The sequence below is a fragment of the Malaya genurostris genome, chromosome 1, assembly GCF_030247185.1.
Source record: "Malaya genurostris strain Urasoe2022 chromosome 1, Malgen_1.1, whole genome shotgun sequence".
In the NCBI taxonomy this organism is placed as follows: Eukaryota; Metazoa; Arthropoda; class Insecta; order Diptera; family Culicidae; genus Malaya; species Malaya genurostris.
The window spans coordinates 32,406,284-32,425,039 of NC_080570.1; the positions used below are offsets into that span (position 1 = coordinate 32,406,284).

An 18,756-nucleotide genomic window follows, 5' to 3' on the forward strand; every position below is an offset into this window, starting at 1 on the left:
TAAAATGATTGAAGAATCTAATTTGAGTGTCCTGTCGACTTCCGGTGAAACTCTCAACGGGTGAGCACGTTGCATCGTGTTAGTCCGGGGAAAATTCGAGTATTTCGCAAGAAAGAAAGGATTTTCAGCCGTACTTTGACGATTCGACGCAGCCACACAGCGAGATTTTCGCTTGTAGTCAAGTGAAAAGAAAGTCCACTGGACTATAAACGAAAATTAACTGGCAATATAGCCTTAGTTGCTGTGCCATCAATTCGGCGTCATCTCAAGGTGACGCCAACCAGAAAGGAAGAAGAAGAAGAAGAGTGTCCTGTCTGTTAGTCTGTGATACAGGCGCACAAACTTAACCAATTTTTTTTCATGAATAAACATTGAACTGTCAAAAATAACCATGTTTCAAATTTTAACAAAAAGTTAAGACAATTCGCGAGAAGATCCACGGTCTTAATGAAATTGATTTTTACTTGGTTCATACTTGCTAAACTTATGAAACTCTTAAATGTTTTTTTCACAGTGTAGGTACGGGTACCATTAAAAAGAAATGAACAGTTTGGCTTTTGACCGCCAGCTGCCTTAACATAAGTGATTTTCAATAGTTTCAATTATGCTACACTGCTACCTTGTTCAATCATTCTTACGAACGTAGATTTAGGTCAATCGGTTCTATCCGGAATAACATTTTTGTTTTCTTTGTAGTGGCATTGGAATTCGTTTAGGCTTAAATTCAAATGACTGTCTGTCGAAAACGAGCATAAATTATAATAAACATGTATTGGTACCCATGTAAAAAACATCTGTTCCGTTATCTATGAGTGCCGGTGAAAAGATCAAAACAACATGCAATCTTCGTCGAAACGAAATGTGTAGGAACTACCTACATTATTAAATTTGAAGAATCTCCAAAGTATTCCAGTGAATGCCTGTAACTAGTTGAAAACCGGATCTAAATTAACGATATAATAATAATTGTCATTGACTGCTTTTAATCGCAATCAGTCCTACTTAGTGGTGAAAATGTTGGATCAATCAAAGATCAAGAAAACTTCAACACGAATGGAACAGCGACAAGGATATGATGCCAGTTTGCACAAGATAGCTTCCCAGCTAGGAATCGTAGGAATAGCTTTAATGCTAGTCTGTGGAGCAATTTCCAGTTATTTGTGTACCAATTTACCGGATGCTTTAACGCGTGATGATTTGGAAAATAATCCTGGGGCGTTTATCGCTGAACGAGCGTGGGAAAATCTTAAAGCGTTGAACGGGTTTGGTCCAAAACCAACAGGGAGCGTGGCAAATGAAAAAATAACTGCTGACTATTTGAAACGTGAGATCGAGCTGATCAAAGCCAGCAGCCATACTAGTCAAGAATTGCTGATGAAGCATCAGATTGTGAGCGGTGGGTATGCAGTGAGATCTTCGGGAACCAGCCTATATAGGAACGTACAGAATCTGGTTGTGATGCTAGTTGGAGAGAAGCATAATGGCACCAGTCAAGCTTTGATGATAAACTGCCATTTTGATACAGTTGCCAGCAGTCCCGGTGCTAGTGACGATGGGGCTAGTTGTTGCGTAATGTTGGAGATCCTGAGAGTTATGTCTAGGCATCACAAACGGAACCGTCACTCGATTATATTCCTTTTCAATGGGGCTGAAGAAACACCGTTGCAAGCTGCCCACGGATTTATCACGCAACATCCTTGGGCAAAACAGGTAAAAGCTTTCATCAACTTGGAATCCGCTGGATCGGGCGGGAAGGAGATACTGTTCCAGAGTGGTCCGCAACATCCATGGTTGATTGAAGTGTACGCCCGTGCCATCCGACATCCGTTTGCCCAAGCAACAGCAGAGGAAATATTTCAGTCCGGTTTAATTCGATCGGATACTGATTTTCGAATTTTTCGAGATTTCGGTCGCGTGCCAGGAATGGACTTTGCTCACATAGTCGAAGGCTATCGGTATCATACAAAGTATGACAGTATTGACTATTTATCGATGTCTGTTCTGCAGCGAACGGGTGATAATATTCTAGCGTTGGCACGTGAAATCGTCAATAGTGATGAGCTGGTTAACAGTAGCAATGAACAGTCGTCCAGTAGAGGATATTCTGTATTCTTCGATTTCATGGGTCTGCTCTTTGTCAGTTACTCAACAGATACAGCCATAACCATTAACACATTGGTTTCGATTCTGGCAATTTTGGTGCCATATTTTGGACTCAGTCGCACTGTAAGAAACGTTGGAGAAGCAGCCATCGCCAAGGAGATCGTTTATGGTTTTCTAGCTATCGTGCTGGGAGTGGTTTTAAGCATTTTTGGTTGTCTTGTCGTGGGTTGGCTACTTGACACCATCGGGCGAGCCATGACTTGGTATTCTACCCCGTATTTAATCTTAGGTTTGTACTGTGGCCCGGCGTTGTTGTCACATTGTTTTGTGCAGACGACAGTAAACAGATTTTTAAACGAAAAGAAGGTAAACTAGCATAGCAATCCATACTTAATACTCCGTTACTAATTCGTTTCCCCTTTTCAATAGGCGGTGCTGAATCTGTCGCAATTCGTTCAATCCAGACTAATCGGAGTCAGTCTGTTCTGGGCGTTGCTAGTAGTTTTGTTGACCTTTTTCGGGATACGCAGTGCCTACATATTCATGGTGTTACTTCTGTTATCGCTCATGTCGTCACTCGTTACGGTTGCGCTTGGCTATCAAAATACTGTTCGAAAATGGCTTCTTGTACATCTTGGCTTTCAGTTCATTACAATGCTGTGGGCAACACAATTCTACCATTTGTTAATAAAAATGTTCGTACCCATTGCCGGTCGCGGGGGTGCCGCTAGAAACCCAGAATATTTTGTAGGTTCGATAGCAGCTGTTTCTACTCTTTTGATCAGTAGTTATCTGCTTCCGTTGGTTGCCCTACTGAAGGAAACCTCGTATGTAACCGCACGGTTAACGATTCTCATTTTGATTGCCGTTTTGTTAGCTTGCTTCACACAAGTTGGTTTTCCGTATCGTGATGATAGTTCGAAGGCACCTACTCCTCAACGGCACTTTGTAACGGTGGGTTGAACATGTTTTTTTTTTTCTACAACCGTATTTGAGAAGACATTCTGTTTCAGCATGTTCTGCGGGTGTACCACGACAAAGATGGACTGCTGAGAAGAAAAGATTCTGGATTTTTATTTCGTGAAATGGATCGTAACTCATATCGCGTGATTCGAAGTGTTGTTGCTCCGGAATCGATGGTAGCAATGCAAGATATGAACACGTGTGAGACTGAAATATTTTGTGCCGTTCCGTTCTATTCAATGTGGCATCAGATTCGATTTGAGTAAGTGATGTTTGAATTCTCAACCTTATAGCAAAGTTGGCATAATTGTTTTTATATAGTAACTATTGGATGCCTGGACCAGAACCGGTTGCGGATAAGGTGGTTAAACTCGTTCATCAAAGGAAGGACCAAATCAGTGATCACGTTCAACGGCTAAGTTTCACTTTGGAAGGTAGCATTCAATCGTCATTAATTATTGGGCCAAAGCCTGGAGTGAAACTTGCTAACTGGAGTCTACTGAACGAAGTAACTCCGTCCACTCGTTTCAACAATCAGTATGGGCATTTTGTACTGATCACTCATGGGCTACCGGGGGAGCCTTGGAATGTGACGTTGGATTTCGAACACGAAGATAAAGATCACAAAGGATTTCTAGCAGACATAGCAGTCGTAACAACGTTTTGGGAGTTCCACCGAAATCATACGAGTGAATTTACTGAACTGATAAGTAAATTTCCTACGTGGGCCCATGTCGTACCATCCGTTGCAGTGATGAATGTTTACGTGTTTTAGTACATTAAAAAAATTAACAAATTTATCAATTGACTTTTCTCACATTAATAATCTCACATACCAAATCAACTTAGACCAAAACAAAGTTTCACACTTAGCTCACATACAATCAATCAATGTATAAAAAGGCGCGTCTACAGATACTAGCAATACCCTCAAAACTTCGAACAACAAAAATGGAAATAAAACGGAAATCAGTCACAATAATACTTTTGACAACAACAAACGCCGACGATGAAACAATGGATGAAAAGACGAACCACAAACAAAGTGTTTTTCAAACCTGGAATGGAACGAAATGCAAGCTTCTTTTCCCCAATAAAACGAGATCCAACAAAAAATATATTTTAGCTAAAAAAATTGCTCAATCGGCCACGTAACACTAGCACGTGAATGAGCCTGAAAATGTATTTCTTGAATGAGAGCAGTATGTACTCGAAGAAAATGCAACATTTTCTGTGATAACTTTTTATGAGTGAAAATTAATGAAATTCTTCGAAAACCTTTACATTTGCAAAATTTGGTTACAATCTGTCAAGTGGTTATCGAGATGCCTTCCAAGCAAGAAGTGCTTGAACAAAAAAAATTGTGTTCGGTTGTGGAAAACCCAACGCCGTCTTGCAGATGCAAAATCGACAATTCTACTATGTCTCGTGTGGTAAAATCGTTTAAGAAGATAACCGCGTAAAAAACCATCGACGACTCAATATATTAAAAAAATCATCCAGACTTCCGATTTAGAATTTCAACCTCAGCAGTTAGGGAACAAAATTTAGGATAGGAATTTTAGATCTGGATTCTGGAACTAAATGTTAGATCTGAACTCCGAAATTGAATTTTGGAACCATGACTTCTGAATCAGAATTTTATTCCTGAACTCAGTTTCATAATTTAATTTCTGAACTTAGTTTTAGAATTCAATTCCAAAGTTCAGTTCCAGAATTTAATTTCAAAATTCAGTTTCAGAATTCAGAACCTGCATTCTGAAACTAAATTCGGAAGTTGAATTCTGGAACTAGATTTTGGAACTAAATTCAGTTCCTTTATTCGGGTTTGAAATTCAAGTTCAAAATTCAGTTTCATATTTCTAGAACTTTCGTTCAATACCCCATTTTCTACTCCGGTTTTCCACAACATTTACTTCACTATGTTTCTTTCATTCTCTTCCGTAACATCACCATCATCGCCCACGGAAGGCCACTCCAGTCGACCAGCAACATGCGGGCCACAAAATGATACGACCACCATCGAAGTACCTACGCCATCCGGACAATCCCCATGTAAGATCCAGTCCACCAGCCGTTTCCGACCACCAACTGAAGACTGTCTCCCCAGATTTGCGGTGATCAGCATACGACAATGTGAACCAAATACAACATCATTATAAAACAATAAATTATCCTAGTCTTAAGTTTTGTTAAGAAATGCACTCGGCATCTTAGAGCTAAGGCAGTGCGCCTTATTAAATATATGAAATTAAATCTTGAGTTAAACTCATGAACTGAATTCTCTATCGGTGTTCTGAACCAGAATTTTGCGACTGGATTCGGATCCTGTTCCATATTTCGCTTTTAGTTAAGTTTAAGTTCCTGAACCCTAGTCCAGAGAAGCTGTCATTCGCCATTAGGCCCTTTGGTCTTGGGACGATCGAGTTCATAGCAGTTCAATATGAACCGCTAGCAATAAATCATATACATATTGTATAGGGATAGGAAATCACTTACAAACAGAATTTTGTATCTTGACTTCAATGTATTCGTTCTAAATAAAATGATGAACCAATGTTACCATCGACACCCCCTTTGATGGAAACATGCGCCAACGTGAATTTCGACCGGTGTACAGTTTCGAAACCGTAGCGATATCGATCCAACAAAACGACTAGTTTTCGCTTCGATCAACCGTAAAATGTCCTACCTTTGTTTGGGTCCGATAAGCGCGGGAAAAACACTTTTGCTAACTTGTCTACAGAATCCGGACTCCGTGACATTCACCTCGCACTCGGTCCCTAGTGTCGGTACCAATTTGTTCACCATTAAAATTCCACCGATCGTGATCGACGAGAAGGACATAAATGTGAAACCATTGCCACCGCCCCGGAAGCGAGATGTAGCACAAATCCGTGAAGTTGGAGGCTGTCTGGCGCCAATTTGGAGAGATTATCTGAACAAACCGGTCGATAAGATTATTTATGTGGTGGATACGTCCAATCTGTGCCAAATTTCCGCAGCTGGTTTGTTAAAGAAGAACGTTTCGTGAGTAGTCGTTCAATCACGGGATGCTTTGTATTCTTCCAGGTGTTCTGCTCTACTCTATGTTAGCTGAACCAAGATTACAGAAGGCAAAATTTTTGTTGGTACTTTCTAAGATGGATCTAGCCTATCGTCAGATGCGGAACGAGGCTCTTCTGATGCTGCAGATGGAGAAGTTTAAAAAACAAATTCAGCAGGAAATAACGATTGTGGAGTTTAGTGCAATCAACAAGGATGGGATTGATTCCATTTACAATTGGCTGGGTGCGTAATCGATCCACTATAGCTTGAACTTGAAAAAAATACCAGTTAAAATAAAGCGTTTAAAAATAACTAAAACAATGTTACTTCTATGTTTTTTTAAATATTTTTTTCACTTCATTTTTGTTTCAAAATTTTCTTTACGTTTCGTGCTTAGCTAGGAGACTCGAACTGCTAGTAAAGTATTTTGTATACCGAGTTCGCCATAGGTCCACCAGCCAGCCTCACCAAAATGCATTGCTTGCATTGAATGGATTCAAATATTACAGAGAGGCTTTCGATCTGTTATATTTTTGCATGGATGAAAGACTACGTCTAATTCAAAATACGAAAAAAACCGTACAAACCGTGGTCAGGTTTTGAACATCTACAGCTCAACCGATTTTAAACAGTAATTTGAAAACATTGCACTTACGGCTTGGAATTATTTCCTATTGAAGTACTTAAAAATATACATTTCAGATAAACAGGGGTCGGAATTTTTTTCTTCTTCTAATCGTTGTAGCTCGGAAACTGTTAATTGTACAAAAAGGGCGTCGAAAAAGTTGTAGAAAATTGATTGAGCACTTAAAAAAACAAATAACAGAATGGCAGTTTATTATATATGGCGCTTGTCTTACAAGCCAGTTGTCGTATGTTCGAGCCCCGGTCTGGGAGAATTCTAGCCTTGAATCTAAGTTTGTGAAAATCGGTTTAGCCATCTCCGAGAAAAGTTAGTGCAGAAAAACGTTACATAAACACATACGCACATACACACACACACATAGACATTTTGTGTACTCGACGAACTGAGTCGAATGGTATATGACACTCGATCCTCTGGGATCGGATTATAAAAAAACACTCGATTTTATCATCATGGGGAATTTTTTTCAAACTGACAAAATCGAGTGTTTTTTATAATCCTTATAATTTTGACACAAAATGCGCAACTTCCGAAACGTGGTTTTTGCTTCTACTTTAACCTCTATTTCTCCGATTTTGAAAAAATTATGAGTTTCGGGTGAGTTATCTGTCTAATTCAAAGTGGTTCGAAATTCCCCATTCTCCCCTGTATATTTTTCTACATTAGAGTGCTTAACACCATTTTTGTACACACTTTGAGTAAAAATGTTTTTTCAAAAACGCATGCACTTATGCAGCTTGTTCAAGATTATTTTTCGTTTGGTTGATAAAAATATACTTACTGAAAATTTTAATAGCTGTTTGACAGTTAGTTTTTACGAAAATCAGTATTTACAGAAGTTCGATTATTGAAAGATAGTTTCACCAAACGGACAGTATGATTTTTACCGTACTCGGAGACTATTCAGGTTTACCGTATAAATTGTACATCTATTTACAGAGTTCTGTAATGAAAACTTGCGTAGTACTGATCGCCCGGGAAAAATTTGCATAATGTACCGAATTATTGGTTATTTCTATTGATTACTGAAAGTTTTCGTCGAAAAATTACCGAGCAATGGAATCAAATATTAGTGTGTACAATGCACTATTTCCGAGTACAGTGATATGATAATAGTCTATATAACAATCATTCATTCGTCTCTCTATCTATGTCAAATAAATGGTTTGTCACATTGAAGACGTCTGCAAAGATTCATCCGAATCGGAGTAAGTGAAGTCTGATGATCGGCTACACATTTTCTGGAATTGCTCTGTTGAGAAACGGCTAATCCTTAAATTATTTTATGTTTTTGAAAAGTGAACCCCACCCCCCCCACCTCCGCATTGGAAATGAAGTGTGTGCAATGTTCGGAAAAAATGAAACAACTTTTATAGCTATATATTTGAAAACACTACGATGATTCAAAGTTATCGTGTTTGAAAGTTTTATTAAAGGCAAGAAGGAAGGGTAGCGTATTAATTACTCGTTGCGAGTTCTAGATATTGTTGTAGTAGAAGGCTAGGCATAGTACAGATTACAACTGTACCGTTGTAAGTATGTGCTTGCAACGACTTACTAACTAGTTTCTGTTAAGTATAAATTGTAGCAATTAGTTGGAACAATGAACAGTAGGTCATATAAAATTGCATAGTGTTAAACTAAAGGGTATTGCTTTATTCATTTAGACTTATGATAGTTTATTCGATATGAAAGATCTACTTTGTTCATTCAACTGATATCCTATAAGCAAATGATAAGAGCTTTAGGTAAAATTGCGTAAAAGCTTCTGTTGAAATTCTACTGAATAAACAAAAAAAAAAAAACAAAAACTTCTAGTCGACTACGTCGTTATTGCTAATATTGTTTTCTTTTGTGTCTTATAAAGAGATAATATCAAGTGAATGCCAAATAGCAGTTACATTTAGGAACTATAATTGCGAAATGAAATGGTGTGCCAGCAATAATATTATAAAATATTATTGAACATTGAAAATTGTTAGTCCCTATCACGAAACGGACTCGTGATTAAAAGTTTAAATCTTACCATAATCCATTACCTTACAATTTGTAAGACTATTACTAATATTATCACCTAGTTGAGCATGCAAAAGTGCTTTAGAATGTGTAGCTATTGACCGCAGCAACCGAAGGAACGACATGCGCCCATGTCGGAACCCGTGCTAGTAATTTATTAAAAACCGGCGTATGATGTTTCTGGTGTTCCCAGAATGTTGTTGTAACGGTCATGTCAACAAGCGGTCCATCATAGTTGGGCATTTCGTGCTGAAATATTTACCAAATGCGATTAAGCTTGACTGTTGCTTATAAGTATATAAGTATACTTACTCGAAGCTGAAGTGTGATGTTCATTGGTCCGGGATTGAGACCACTGCTAATAAGTACGAAGTACCCTCTCTGTCCGTTGAACTCGATCGGATCTGGAATCTCACTGACAATGTCCCACTTTGTGAGTGAGACACCCGGCTTTGGACCGATGACTAGGGCACATTGATGATCACCTTTTAGAGTGAGCTGCAACCTCGTCACATGATCCGTCAGTTTGTCCTTATTTCTTAGATGACATTTCACCTCGGAGTGTATCAATGGCGACGGTCCCGCAAACCAGAAATTTCTGGAAAATGAAATAAGATTTGAAATATCCTGGTAATATCATACGATGCTGGAATTTTGGTTACTAACTCGAACAAAACCTGATGCCAAATGGAGTAGAAAGGAATCGCACAAAACAGCTCCTTTTCGCATGCGGGAATCTCGCGCATGGGAGTGATTGTGTCCGGCATCGCAATACCTTCAATGGTTTTTTTAGCATTGCGATCCAGCTCCTGCAACAGAAAGCCTGAATCGGTATAACGTACGCCGCCGTTGTAGTCGTAGAATGTTCGGAGTGTATGCTATGTATAGAAAGAATCTATAATTAGATCAACGGAAGGGAATAGTCGGGATTTGCACAGCCAGTGTTTCCATTCGTTTTTTATAGCGAATCATAATAACAAAATATTCAATAATCCAAATTTGTGTATCGTTGGGACCGATCTATTAATTTGCCGGATCCATCATATTAATACACGAACAAATAGCACGCTCAGTTAAATCCAAAGAGAATAAAAAACGTGCCGCGGGACTCACAGAGAGGTAAACTTTTCCGTTTGCTGAAAACTGTTCAACAGCGTTGAACACTGATTTCTCTGTAATCGGTTCCACGTTTAAGTGACCAGCAGCAGTTAGTTATCATCCTAACTTTGTTCCTTCCTCTAAACCGTTTTTCAATCTTTGATACTTCTTGGTGGAATCCGAATTGACCGAGATTATCTGGGAAAAATTCCAAATGAGAATGCAAAAAAATCGAATTTTTATAGACAAGCTGACTCGTCGAACAAATGGTTTCAAATGGTCGTATAAGCAACTTTGTTTATCTTCTCGTTTATTGAATACGAAGCCGTTCCTAAGTTTACAGGATTAGAAGAAAGTTTACTCTTATTCGAATTGGTTTCGCAAATTTTTAATGGCTGCCCTCGTGACTTTGTCGTCATTGCATTTGCAGACGCAATAGGACATTTTAAACCGAAAGTCAAATCGTTTTAGACCATCAGGAGGAAAATTCTTCTTTTTACTTCTTTTCAGTCTCACTGCTAGTCTAATACCATAAAAAAAGTCGTACTGAATTGATGTTACAGAGCGTGTCAGATCAAGAATCATCAATCATGAGAAATTTAGCAACAAAATGATAAATTAAGAAATTCAAATGGCAGTGCTGTGCATACAATATACTGTTCTTCAACTTGTTCATGAATAATGACTTCATTTAAATACACACACACACACAAATTTTGAATTTTACAGTTGATCTAATCCCACATATGATGAAATTCAAATAATTTGTCAAATGACGGAAAATTCCATTTGTAATGACTTAATGATGGATGAGCCTGAATTTTAGTGGTTTCGAAAGTTATTTCTATTTGGCTAGCGAGTGCGACTGCATGAATTTATATGAACCACTTACCAGCTAAGCTGAGGCGTGCTTCCATGGCTCAGTCGATTAATGGACGTACTTTGCGATCCAATGATTCTCGGATCAAGTCGTCGCTGTCAGTATTTTTCTTTTATTTCAATGAATTTCATGTATATGTCCTTGAACGTGAATTTACGTGAAATGCAACACTGAAATGTTCACCATATAAAATGTAAAATCACAAGGTTTTTTTGAAGTGTGAAAGGCATTCGCATCAATTAGTCAAGTAATTTTGCCGAAAACTCACCCTACAATCAACGATTCGCGATAAGAGACCAGAGAATCAATGTGCAAAGAGTGCAATACTTCTGTTGCAGTGAAGCGAAAATAAATAGTCAATGTACCAGTACTCGTATTATCATTTGAGCCAATGTATTTTGAACAGTATTTGCACTTATGGGTATGAGACTCTGCATCTGCACTCAGGGCAATGAAACTGAAGTCCCGCAACGATTTTAGTTTCCTCCTGATCTGTCAAATTTTGATGTTTTTCACAAACACCAAGAAGTCTCATTCCATTACAGAAATCGTCTTTGACATTAGTATTTCATTAGCTTTATTGGATTTTATGTGATGTAACTTAACTTAACTTGTAACCGAAAATATCAAAACTTTCTCGGCCACCCGGCCCATCGAGAGTCATTTTGCACATATGCGAGAGAGCATGGAGAGAAATGTAATACGCACAGCGAGCCACGTGGTTTTACGCGACCTACTGGCCTCAGCCCTTAAAGCACGTGGTTCGAAATGACGAATCACATCGATCAAGTATGTATATGAAATCTCCACAGAAAACAAAGCGTTGCGCGCCAAAAATATGGCGCCGAAATAGAAGTTTAGAACAGATATCCATCACAACGTTGCGAATAGCCTAAGGGTGGATAAGCATTTTTAATACGGTTTTGTGTTATGTTCGACCAGATAAAAAATATCTTCTGTCACTTTAAAAGTGTATAAACACTGGTTCACTGTGTAATATGAACTAAAAACTAAAACAGTTTTAAGCCAAATTTAAAAGGATTTCCGAAAAGTTAAGCACCTTCGATTGAAATAACGGTTTGAAATAAAACTAAAAACAGTTAGTATGGCCATTAACCAACATGACCTACAAATTGGAACAATTTTGAAACATTAAAAACTTATCACCTGTAAGACCTGTCAATTTGTTAATTTGGCCCTAGAATAGCTTGATCTGGAAACTCTCTAAATTTTCAATAGTGAATAAATAACTGATAAGTTGCTTTATCAATTCGATATGAACTGCTAACGCACTGATCCATAATAATTAGGATTAAACTTGACGTATACATTTTTTCGAGTTTTTCAGTCCCACTGATTACTTACCGTAATGTAATGTCGCTGGACGGTCGGTGCCTTCATGCTGTCGTCTCTGTAAGGGAAGCCCACGTGCGTGAAAGTTGCCAGAATCAGTGCGATCGACGTGATCGCGACCAGCTCACCGAGTAGCTTGTCAGTCTTTTTCAGTAGAAACAGTAACGGTGTCATGTAGCTACAGCTGAACAAAGTAATGGCAGCCGCCATTGCTCCGATTATAAAATCTGGATTGACGGACGCACCGATGCGTCCCATTATTGGAATGAACATGTTCAGCATCAAGTGATAGAATTGTGTGCACCATAGCATGGCAAATATTTGAAAAATCAAATGAACAAAGAGCCATTTGTGAACCGAGTTCTGTAGTCCAAACATTGAAATTAGGGTATTCGATAACAGCGAGAAGAGTATCAAGATCATGAATACGTATGCAATTCGATATCCCGTAAAAGTGATTCCCAAAGTCACCATCCCCCAGAACAAATTGACACCATTCAATCGAGCTTGAACCTTCAGGGCTAGGCTGAGTGGGGTCTGAAAGCGCAAACAATCTGTTAGAATAAATATCCAAGGAAAAAAGAATATTTTCTCACCGTTTTACTGGCCAAAACTTTGGCGCATGCTATATGCACTAAACATAGACAAAGTAACGCTGGACAGCAGTATATTCCCAGTACCAGGTTGGTAGATGAATACCAGGACATTGAGCGTCCTAGCAAATCTAGCTGGTAGCCGATGAAGAAGCAAATCAAAGCAGAAGCTGCGGCTCCTAGGAATGTCGCCACGAATCCAATAATAGTCTCAGATCTGATTTCCCTTCCGTGAGTTCCACTGGTCGATCGGGCCAGTGCCAGAAATGGAATGATGATCGATAATAAAACCACCGACAAGTTGATCATAAGTCCAACGTCTGCCGAATAGAATATGAAAAACAGTCCCAGGAAATCGAAATACACCGTATGCTCCGTTTTCTGGTGGCGTACACCAAGTTGGTCCGAGTTGGCGATCGTTTTCGTGAGCGACAGAATGTTATCTCCTGTTCGCTGCAGCACCGACATCGGAATGTAATCTATTGAATCGTACTTTGTGTGGTACCGATAGCCATTGGCAGTGTAGGCAAAATCCATTCCCGGTATTCCTCCTACATCACGGAACACTCGGAAGTCCGTATCCGAGGGAATTACGCCTGACTGGAAGATTTCTTCGCCGGCTGCCTGAGCGTAGGGGTACATGATTGCTGCTGCGTACATTTCAACCAACCAAGGATTTTTTGGACCACTTTGGAAAAGCATTTCCTTTCCACCGGAACCAGCCGATTCGAGATTGATAAAGGCATGCACCTGCTTGGCCCACCGGTGAGATGTGATGAACCCGTGGGATGCCTGTATGACATTTATAATACTTGAAAAATATCCGAGAATTGGGTAGTCAAAAATTAAAAAAACTCACTTGCAAAGGTGTTTCTTCTGCTCCATTGAACAAAAATATAATTGAAAATTGATTGACATCCGGTTGCCGGGACATCACCCGCAACACTTCGAGCATCACAGCACAACCAGACAAATCATCGCTCGCTCCAGGGCTTGTGGCAACCGAGTCAAAGTGACAGTTCAGTAGTAAAGCTTGATCGGCGTTTTTTCCAACCAGCTTGACCACAACGTTCTGTACATTCCGGTAGACACTGGTTGCCGATTTGTTCATGTAAATTCCCACGTAACCACCGGATGCTAGCTGTTTATCTACGAGCAGTTTCTGATTTTTATTTTTCAACTGATCGATGTAGGAAATCTCCCGAGCTAGGAAGTCCACGGCGAGTACCTCGTTGGCATAACTTCCCGTTGGTTTTGGACCGAAATCGTTCAATATTCTGAGATCTTTGTAGGCTCGTTCCGCAATGAAGGCATTGGGATACTTGGCCAGATGCGCATTTCGCAATGCATCGGGTAGGTGAGAGTTGGTGTAGCTTGTTAAATTACCTATGAAAAGGATCAGGAAAATACCTCCTATTCCCCACCAGGACGAAATGCTATGGACACTTTTCGCCTTTGAGTAATCTAGAAACGAAGTTTAATGTTTATTTTGAACTGACTTCCATCGTAATCAGGTTGACTTACCTATGTCGGGATCGAGTACTTTTCCTTTCAGATTTTTGCGATTCGAGTTGGACTGAATGGTAAAGAAAAAAGTGTCCATAAAAAGAAGTTTATATAATCAGAAAAAACAATACCTGGTACATTTTACGATATTGGCATTAATGATTAAACCATCAAATTTCCTTTTATTTCTTTGTTATTCGTTCAAGTGGTTTGAACATCACATTGATTGCGTGGACTATGACCAATCGAGTACCTTAATTATTTTACAATTTATTAGGCACCTCAGCACTTTCAAGACTAATTATTAATTTGTTTAAATCGTTGCAATACTATTATTTGACATTTCCATTAAAAATTGTTTTTTTTTTTGTATTTCACTGTCTGTCAGAACGTCTCTTCTCTATGCGACGTATGCGCCGCAGAATATTAGAAGCAGAACTCAACCCCGACCGCAGTTTTTTCCGGTCTTCATCATCACATTGCCACGCATACCATCGCGCAGTTCTTCTCTCATGCGTACAAGCTAGTTATATGAATGAGTAATCAAAACAAAAACACATGTTTCCGTTGCTGTGCTATCTGTCGAATCGGCACCGGACCGGTACTGCTCATAAATCTTTGGTAGTGTACGTGTGAAGTACGAAACCGAAAGATAAAACGATGTAACAATTGCAATATGCGCGGTGTGGTGATGGAGGCAGTATAATGAAATGAACTGGAGCACGTGCTAGAAAATTTTTGAGTTTTGAGATTATTTCACACGTTTTTTTTTTAGAGCGGCCAATAAGCCATCCATCAACATTCACTTTGAAGAGTAATTTCGAATAACTCGGCACTCTCTGAGAGTAAGTCATAATAGTAAACGGCAGAGAACAGTTTCCTCTTTCGTCTGGTGGTAAATTTAATACTCTAGCTCGCTAGAAATTTCTTTCGAAAGTGGAAGTTGGCAGGTGGGTTACTGGCCGTTCTAAAAAAAAACAAAAAAAACGCGTGATTTCGACTAGAACTCTGTATAAAATGTTCAAAACGACGAATGTAACAATGAGAGACAATACAGGAATATTTCGCAATAATCGAAAGAGAAAGTAAACATAGAGAATCTCTTATTGTTACATTAGTCGCTTTGAACATTTTATGCAGAACTGCTTTCCATAGTAATGTAATTGCTATTGGTTTTGGGAGTTGTTCGTAGACGCATCTTTGAAAACATAATCCTTATGCTTTCGAGTATCGACTGCTACTCTTCTAACATGTGCTCCAGTTGATGAGACTTTTCTTAGGAGAGAGTAGGGCAGATTCGACACTTTTTCCAGCGAATTGTATTCAGTGAATACAATTAGATTTAATGTATTTTATAAATTTGTAGTCAAATGAATGAGTAAATATCGTTATACACTATGTATAAAAATTTATATGCACAATTACAATTAGTTTCAATTTTATGATTGAATTAAATTTAACATATTTTACAGTTTAATGAACATAAAAGATGTTTTTTTAAGAGCTTGCTGATTTGAAATTTTTAATAAAACACAAGCCAAATTATAAAATGGCCACATGTGTTTTATTTGATAGATAATTTTTTGACATTGAACGATTAAATATGATTTCGGACATATGGCCGCCACGACTATTTTTAACAAAGGTCATTCTGGAAGTCCAATTTTCAATCACTTTTTCAAGCATTTGAGGGTGTATTTCAGTAACGACTGGTTACTGGTTGGCTTACCCATATAAACTTGACTTCATGTATCCCCACAAAAAATAATCGAGTGGCGTCAAATCACACGAACGCGGAGGCCAATTCATCGGTCCATTTCTCGAAAAAATGTTGTCGTTGAAATGTTCTTTCAAAAAGTCGATTGTTTCGGCAGCACTATGACAAGTGGCACCAACCTGTTGAAACCACATTTCGTGCACACCCATATCTTGGAGATTCTTTCACGGTAACGCGTCGTCCTTTCTCATTTTTTGAAGAAATAAGGACCGATGATTCCACCAGCCCATAGACCGCACCAAACAGTACATTTATCGGGACACATCAGTAATTCTTGAAAGGCGTGTGGATTAGCTTTGCTCCAAATGCGGCAATTTTGCTTGCTGACGTATCCATTCAACTAAAAAAGCGTCTCATCACTGAAGAGAATTTCGCACTATAACCAGTTTTAATTGAACACTGTTTTTGAAAAATAAATTTCCACGATTTGGAAGCGTTGTTCTGGAGTTAACCTATTCATAATGATTTGCCAAACAATACTGAGTAGAGACTTTACTCTACACTGTCAAAACAACTTTCAGACGGTAGAGTAATCCCTTTTGATAAAATAAACCTTCTAAAAAACACCCGTTAGTTTGGAAAAACCAGCCTGCTTACACACATTTGACACATTAGTGCAAAAGTTAAAAATAAATAATAAAAACGAAGAAATATCTCCCACGCGTAAGTTGATCGAACTTACAAAGCACATGTGAAGTGAGGTTACTGGAGGAGCAATCTTGATATATCAACAACATTTGGAAAGATCGCTAGTTATCGAACATACCCCACTATCCCTTACTTTCATTTATATTATCAAATTGGCAAAAGCTTTTGTGGAATAATGCCAAACGACTTGATAAATTTAATTTATTTTATATTGCGTACGACGATAGTTTCTTGCATGATTAGGCATATTGTTCATATTAACGTTGTACCAAAGACTGCAATTCTTCGAACACTATAGATCTTTGTTGAATAGAAAGATATTCGACCGTTGATAAGTGAAAACATGGATAATCGGCTTCGAATACTCACGGACAGACAAATAATGAGAAAGATTTTAATAAAAATTGAGAAAAGGCTTTGATATAAGTGAGAAAGCAGCTTCTAGAATACATTGTTCAGGTTTTTGAAAACTTTTTTCAGAGAAGGCTTGACTGATATCAAGGAGCCTAAATTCAAATGAAAGGTAATGTGGTAACATTCAAAATGTCTGATTTTTATTCTGATTCTGCGATTATATACCTTATAGTGTGAAAAAAAAACATGTGCACTAACTTTCCTTGATTGTGGCTGGACCATTTTTCATAAATATTCAATAAAAGGGTTTAAGATTCCACAGAAAAACCTTGAATTTTATTTTCCGACTTCCAGTTCCGGAGTTACAGGGTGATTAGAGCAAAAAATTAAATTTCAGGTGTTTTTTTCAGAAATGACCTTGTGAATAGAAGCAGTTTCTTCAAAACTGATTAGCAAAAGGTTCTAGTTTCCAAATCTTGTAAGTTGATGGGCGAAAAAACTCATGTCGGCAATACCAGCGCGGGCTTTCCGATTCCAGGAATGCTGGAAACAGTGATTGAAAACTTCTAAGCTAACTTCGATTTATCCGGGACCAGTTCGACCGGTTTTTACAAACTTTGATTCAAATAATAGATCTCATGATAGATACGAAATTTCATCCGGGTCCGAATTTCGGATCCAAAATTATAGAATGTTGAAATTTGAAGTTGAATGTTGAAGAAAACCTATACCTAACGGACCGAAGGAGCGGATAAAAAGGACTGATTTGGCTTGAGCAGGCTACGAAGGCAATAGCGAGACATTTTTCAATTTTTAATTATTGGGAACAGTCGAGTTTGCGCTTATATGAAAATGCTACCGAAATTTAGAAAATGTCTGCCGATATTTGTGCGGAACAAAAATATCTATCTTGGGAAGCATATTTTTTCTACCAGGAAGAGTATTTATACGCTTCGTCACGGTAGAGTATGTATGGCCCACTTGATACCAATCTTTGGTCATAAATTCTTGAAAAAAACTGCTCACTGAATAGAAATAGGGAAGTTAGTTCGGGCACAAGCTAGCAAATTATAATAATATAATTCAAAACACCTTTGAGTCAAAATTAGACGATTTTTTTCAATTTTTTCAGCAGTATCGTGTTTTGCATTTATTTTGAAGCGCTTGTCAACGATTTCAAGAGGCCAGGTATACCGGAAGTCGGTTCGTATGGTCAGTAACTAATATGACCTACAAAATGGAAGTTCTGCGCCCAAGTTAGAAGATTGTTTCCTTACTTTTCATCGTCGCACCATATCATCATATAGTTCAAAGTTTCAAACACTAATCACCTTTTAATTCCTGTACCGGAATTCAGATCTCGATCTAATTTTGAAATTCTGTAAATGACCGTAAGGCCTTTTATTTGAATCTAAGTTTAAGAAAATCGGTTTAGCCGTTGCTAGACGGTTTGAAATACTCATCACCCTGTGGTTCCGGAACCGGAAGTCAGATCCAGATCAAATTTAGCAACTCTAAAAAGCCCTTTTATTTGATTGAGAAAATTGGTTGAGCCATCTTTTAACTACTATTTTCGGTACTTCCAGAACCTGATTTCGGGGTCCGGTATAGCCGAAATCGATTCATATGGGCAGTAACTTACATGCAGTCCCGTACCCAGGATTTCATTTCGGGAGGGGCCCAAAGAATAAAAAATAATGTTACTGAAGATTGCTTATGTACCTTATTCTCGGTGTTCCTTTTACGGCTGTTTTTAACATACACTTTAAAC

At 38.4% G+C, this 18,756-nt stretch overlaps 3 protein-coding genes across 3 annotated transcripts; 2 read left to right on the forward strand and 1 right to left on the reverse strand.

Moving 5' to 3' along the window:
• The first annotated feature begins 390 nt into the window (after positions 1-390).
• LOC131436144 (endoplasmic reticulum metallopeptidase 1-like) lies at positions 391-3,866 on the forward strand. The gene is made up of 5 exons (XM_058604666.1): positions 391-519; positions 697-2,469; positions 2,533-3,057; positions 3,117-3,328; positions 3,388-3,866. The coding sequence occupies exons 2-5, from the start codon at positions 1,015-1,017 to the stop codon at positions 3,839-3,841; spliced, it is 2,646 nt and encodes an 881-aa protein (XP_058460649.1). The 5' UTR covers positions 391-519; positions 697-1,014; the 3' UTR covers positions 3,842-3,866.
• Positions 3,867-5,670: 1,804 nt separating this feature from the next.
• Positions 5,671-6,435, forward strand: LOC131433836 (ADP-ribosylation factor-like protein 16). Its single transcript, XM_058600470.1, has 2 exons — positions 5,671-6,074; positions 6,139-6,435. The coding sequence occupies exons 1-2, from the start codon at positions 5,750-5,752 to the stop codon at positions 6,363-6,365; spliced, it is 552 nt and encodes a 183-aa protein (XP_058456453.1). The 5' UTR covers positions 5,671-5,749; the 3' UTR covers positions 6,366-6,435.
• Positions 6,436-8,143: 1,708 nt separating this feature from the next.
• On the reverse strand, positions 8,144-14,670 carry LOC131436150 (endoplasmic reticulum metallopeptidase 1-like). Its single transcript, XM_058604680.1, has 8 exons — positions 14,338-14,670; positions 14,225-14,276; positions 13,560-14,164; positions 12,704-13,492; positions 12,120-12,644; positions 9,443-9,654; positions 9,089-9,374; positions 8,144-9,025 (listed from the first exon to the last, which is right to left on the reverse strand). Exons 1-8 carry the CDS (start codon positions 14,344-14,346, stop codon positions 8,858-8,860), a joined length of 2,646 nt encoding a protein of 881 aa, XP_058460663.1. The 5' UTR covers positions 14,347-14,670; the 3' UTR covers positions 8,144-8,857.
• Between the last annotated feature and the right edge of the window lie 4,086 nt (positions 14,671-18,756).

What these genes read in the sequence shown, in the direction of transcription:
- LOC131436144 (XM_058604666.1), top strand. Translation starts at nt 1,015, where the DNA reads ATGTTGGATCAATCAAAGATCAAGAAAACTTCAACACGAATGGAACAG. An exon ending in GATTTTTAAACGAAAAGAAG is followed by an intron (nt 2,470 to 2,532) that starts GTAAACTAGCAT and finishes CCTTTTCAATAG; the next exon opens with GCGGTGCTGAATCTGTCGCA. An exon ending in CTCAACGGCACTTTGTAACG is followed by an intron (nt 3,058 to 3,116) that starts GTGGGTTGAACA and finishes ATTCTGTTTCAG; the next exon opens with CATGTTCTGCGGGTGTACCA.
- LOC131436150 (XM_058604680.1), bottom strand. An exon ending in AAGTTTTGGCCAGTAAAACG is followed by an intron (nt 12,645 to 12,703) that starts GTGAGAAAATAT and finishes TTGCGCTTTCAG; the next exon opens with ACCCCACTCAGCCTAGCCCT. An exon ending in ACATCACACTTCAGCTTCGA is followed by an intron (nt 9,026 to 9,088) that starts GTAAGTATACTT and finishes TAAATATTTCAG; the next exon opens with CACGAAATGCCCAACTATGA.
- LOC131433836 (XM_058600470.1), top strand. Translation starts at nt 5,750, where the DNA reads ATGTCCTACCTTTGTTTGGGTCCGATAAGCGCGGGAAAAACACTTTTG. An exon ending in GTGCCAAATTTCCGCAGCTG is followed by an intron (nt 6,075 to 6,138) that starts GTTTGTTAAAGA and finishes GTATTCTTCCAG; the next exon opens with GTGTTCTGCTCTACTCTATG.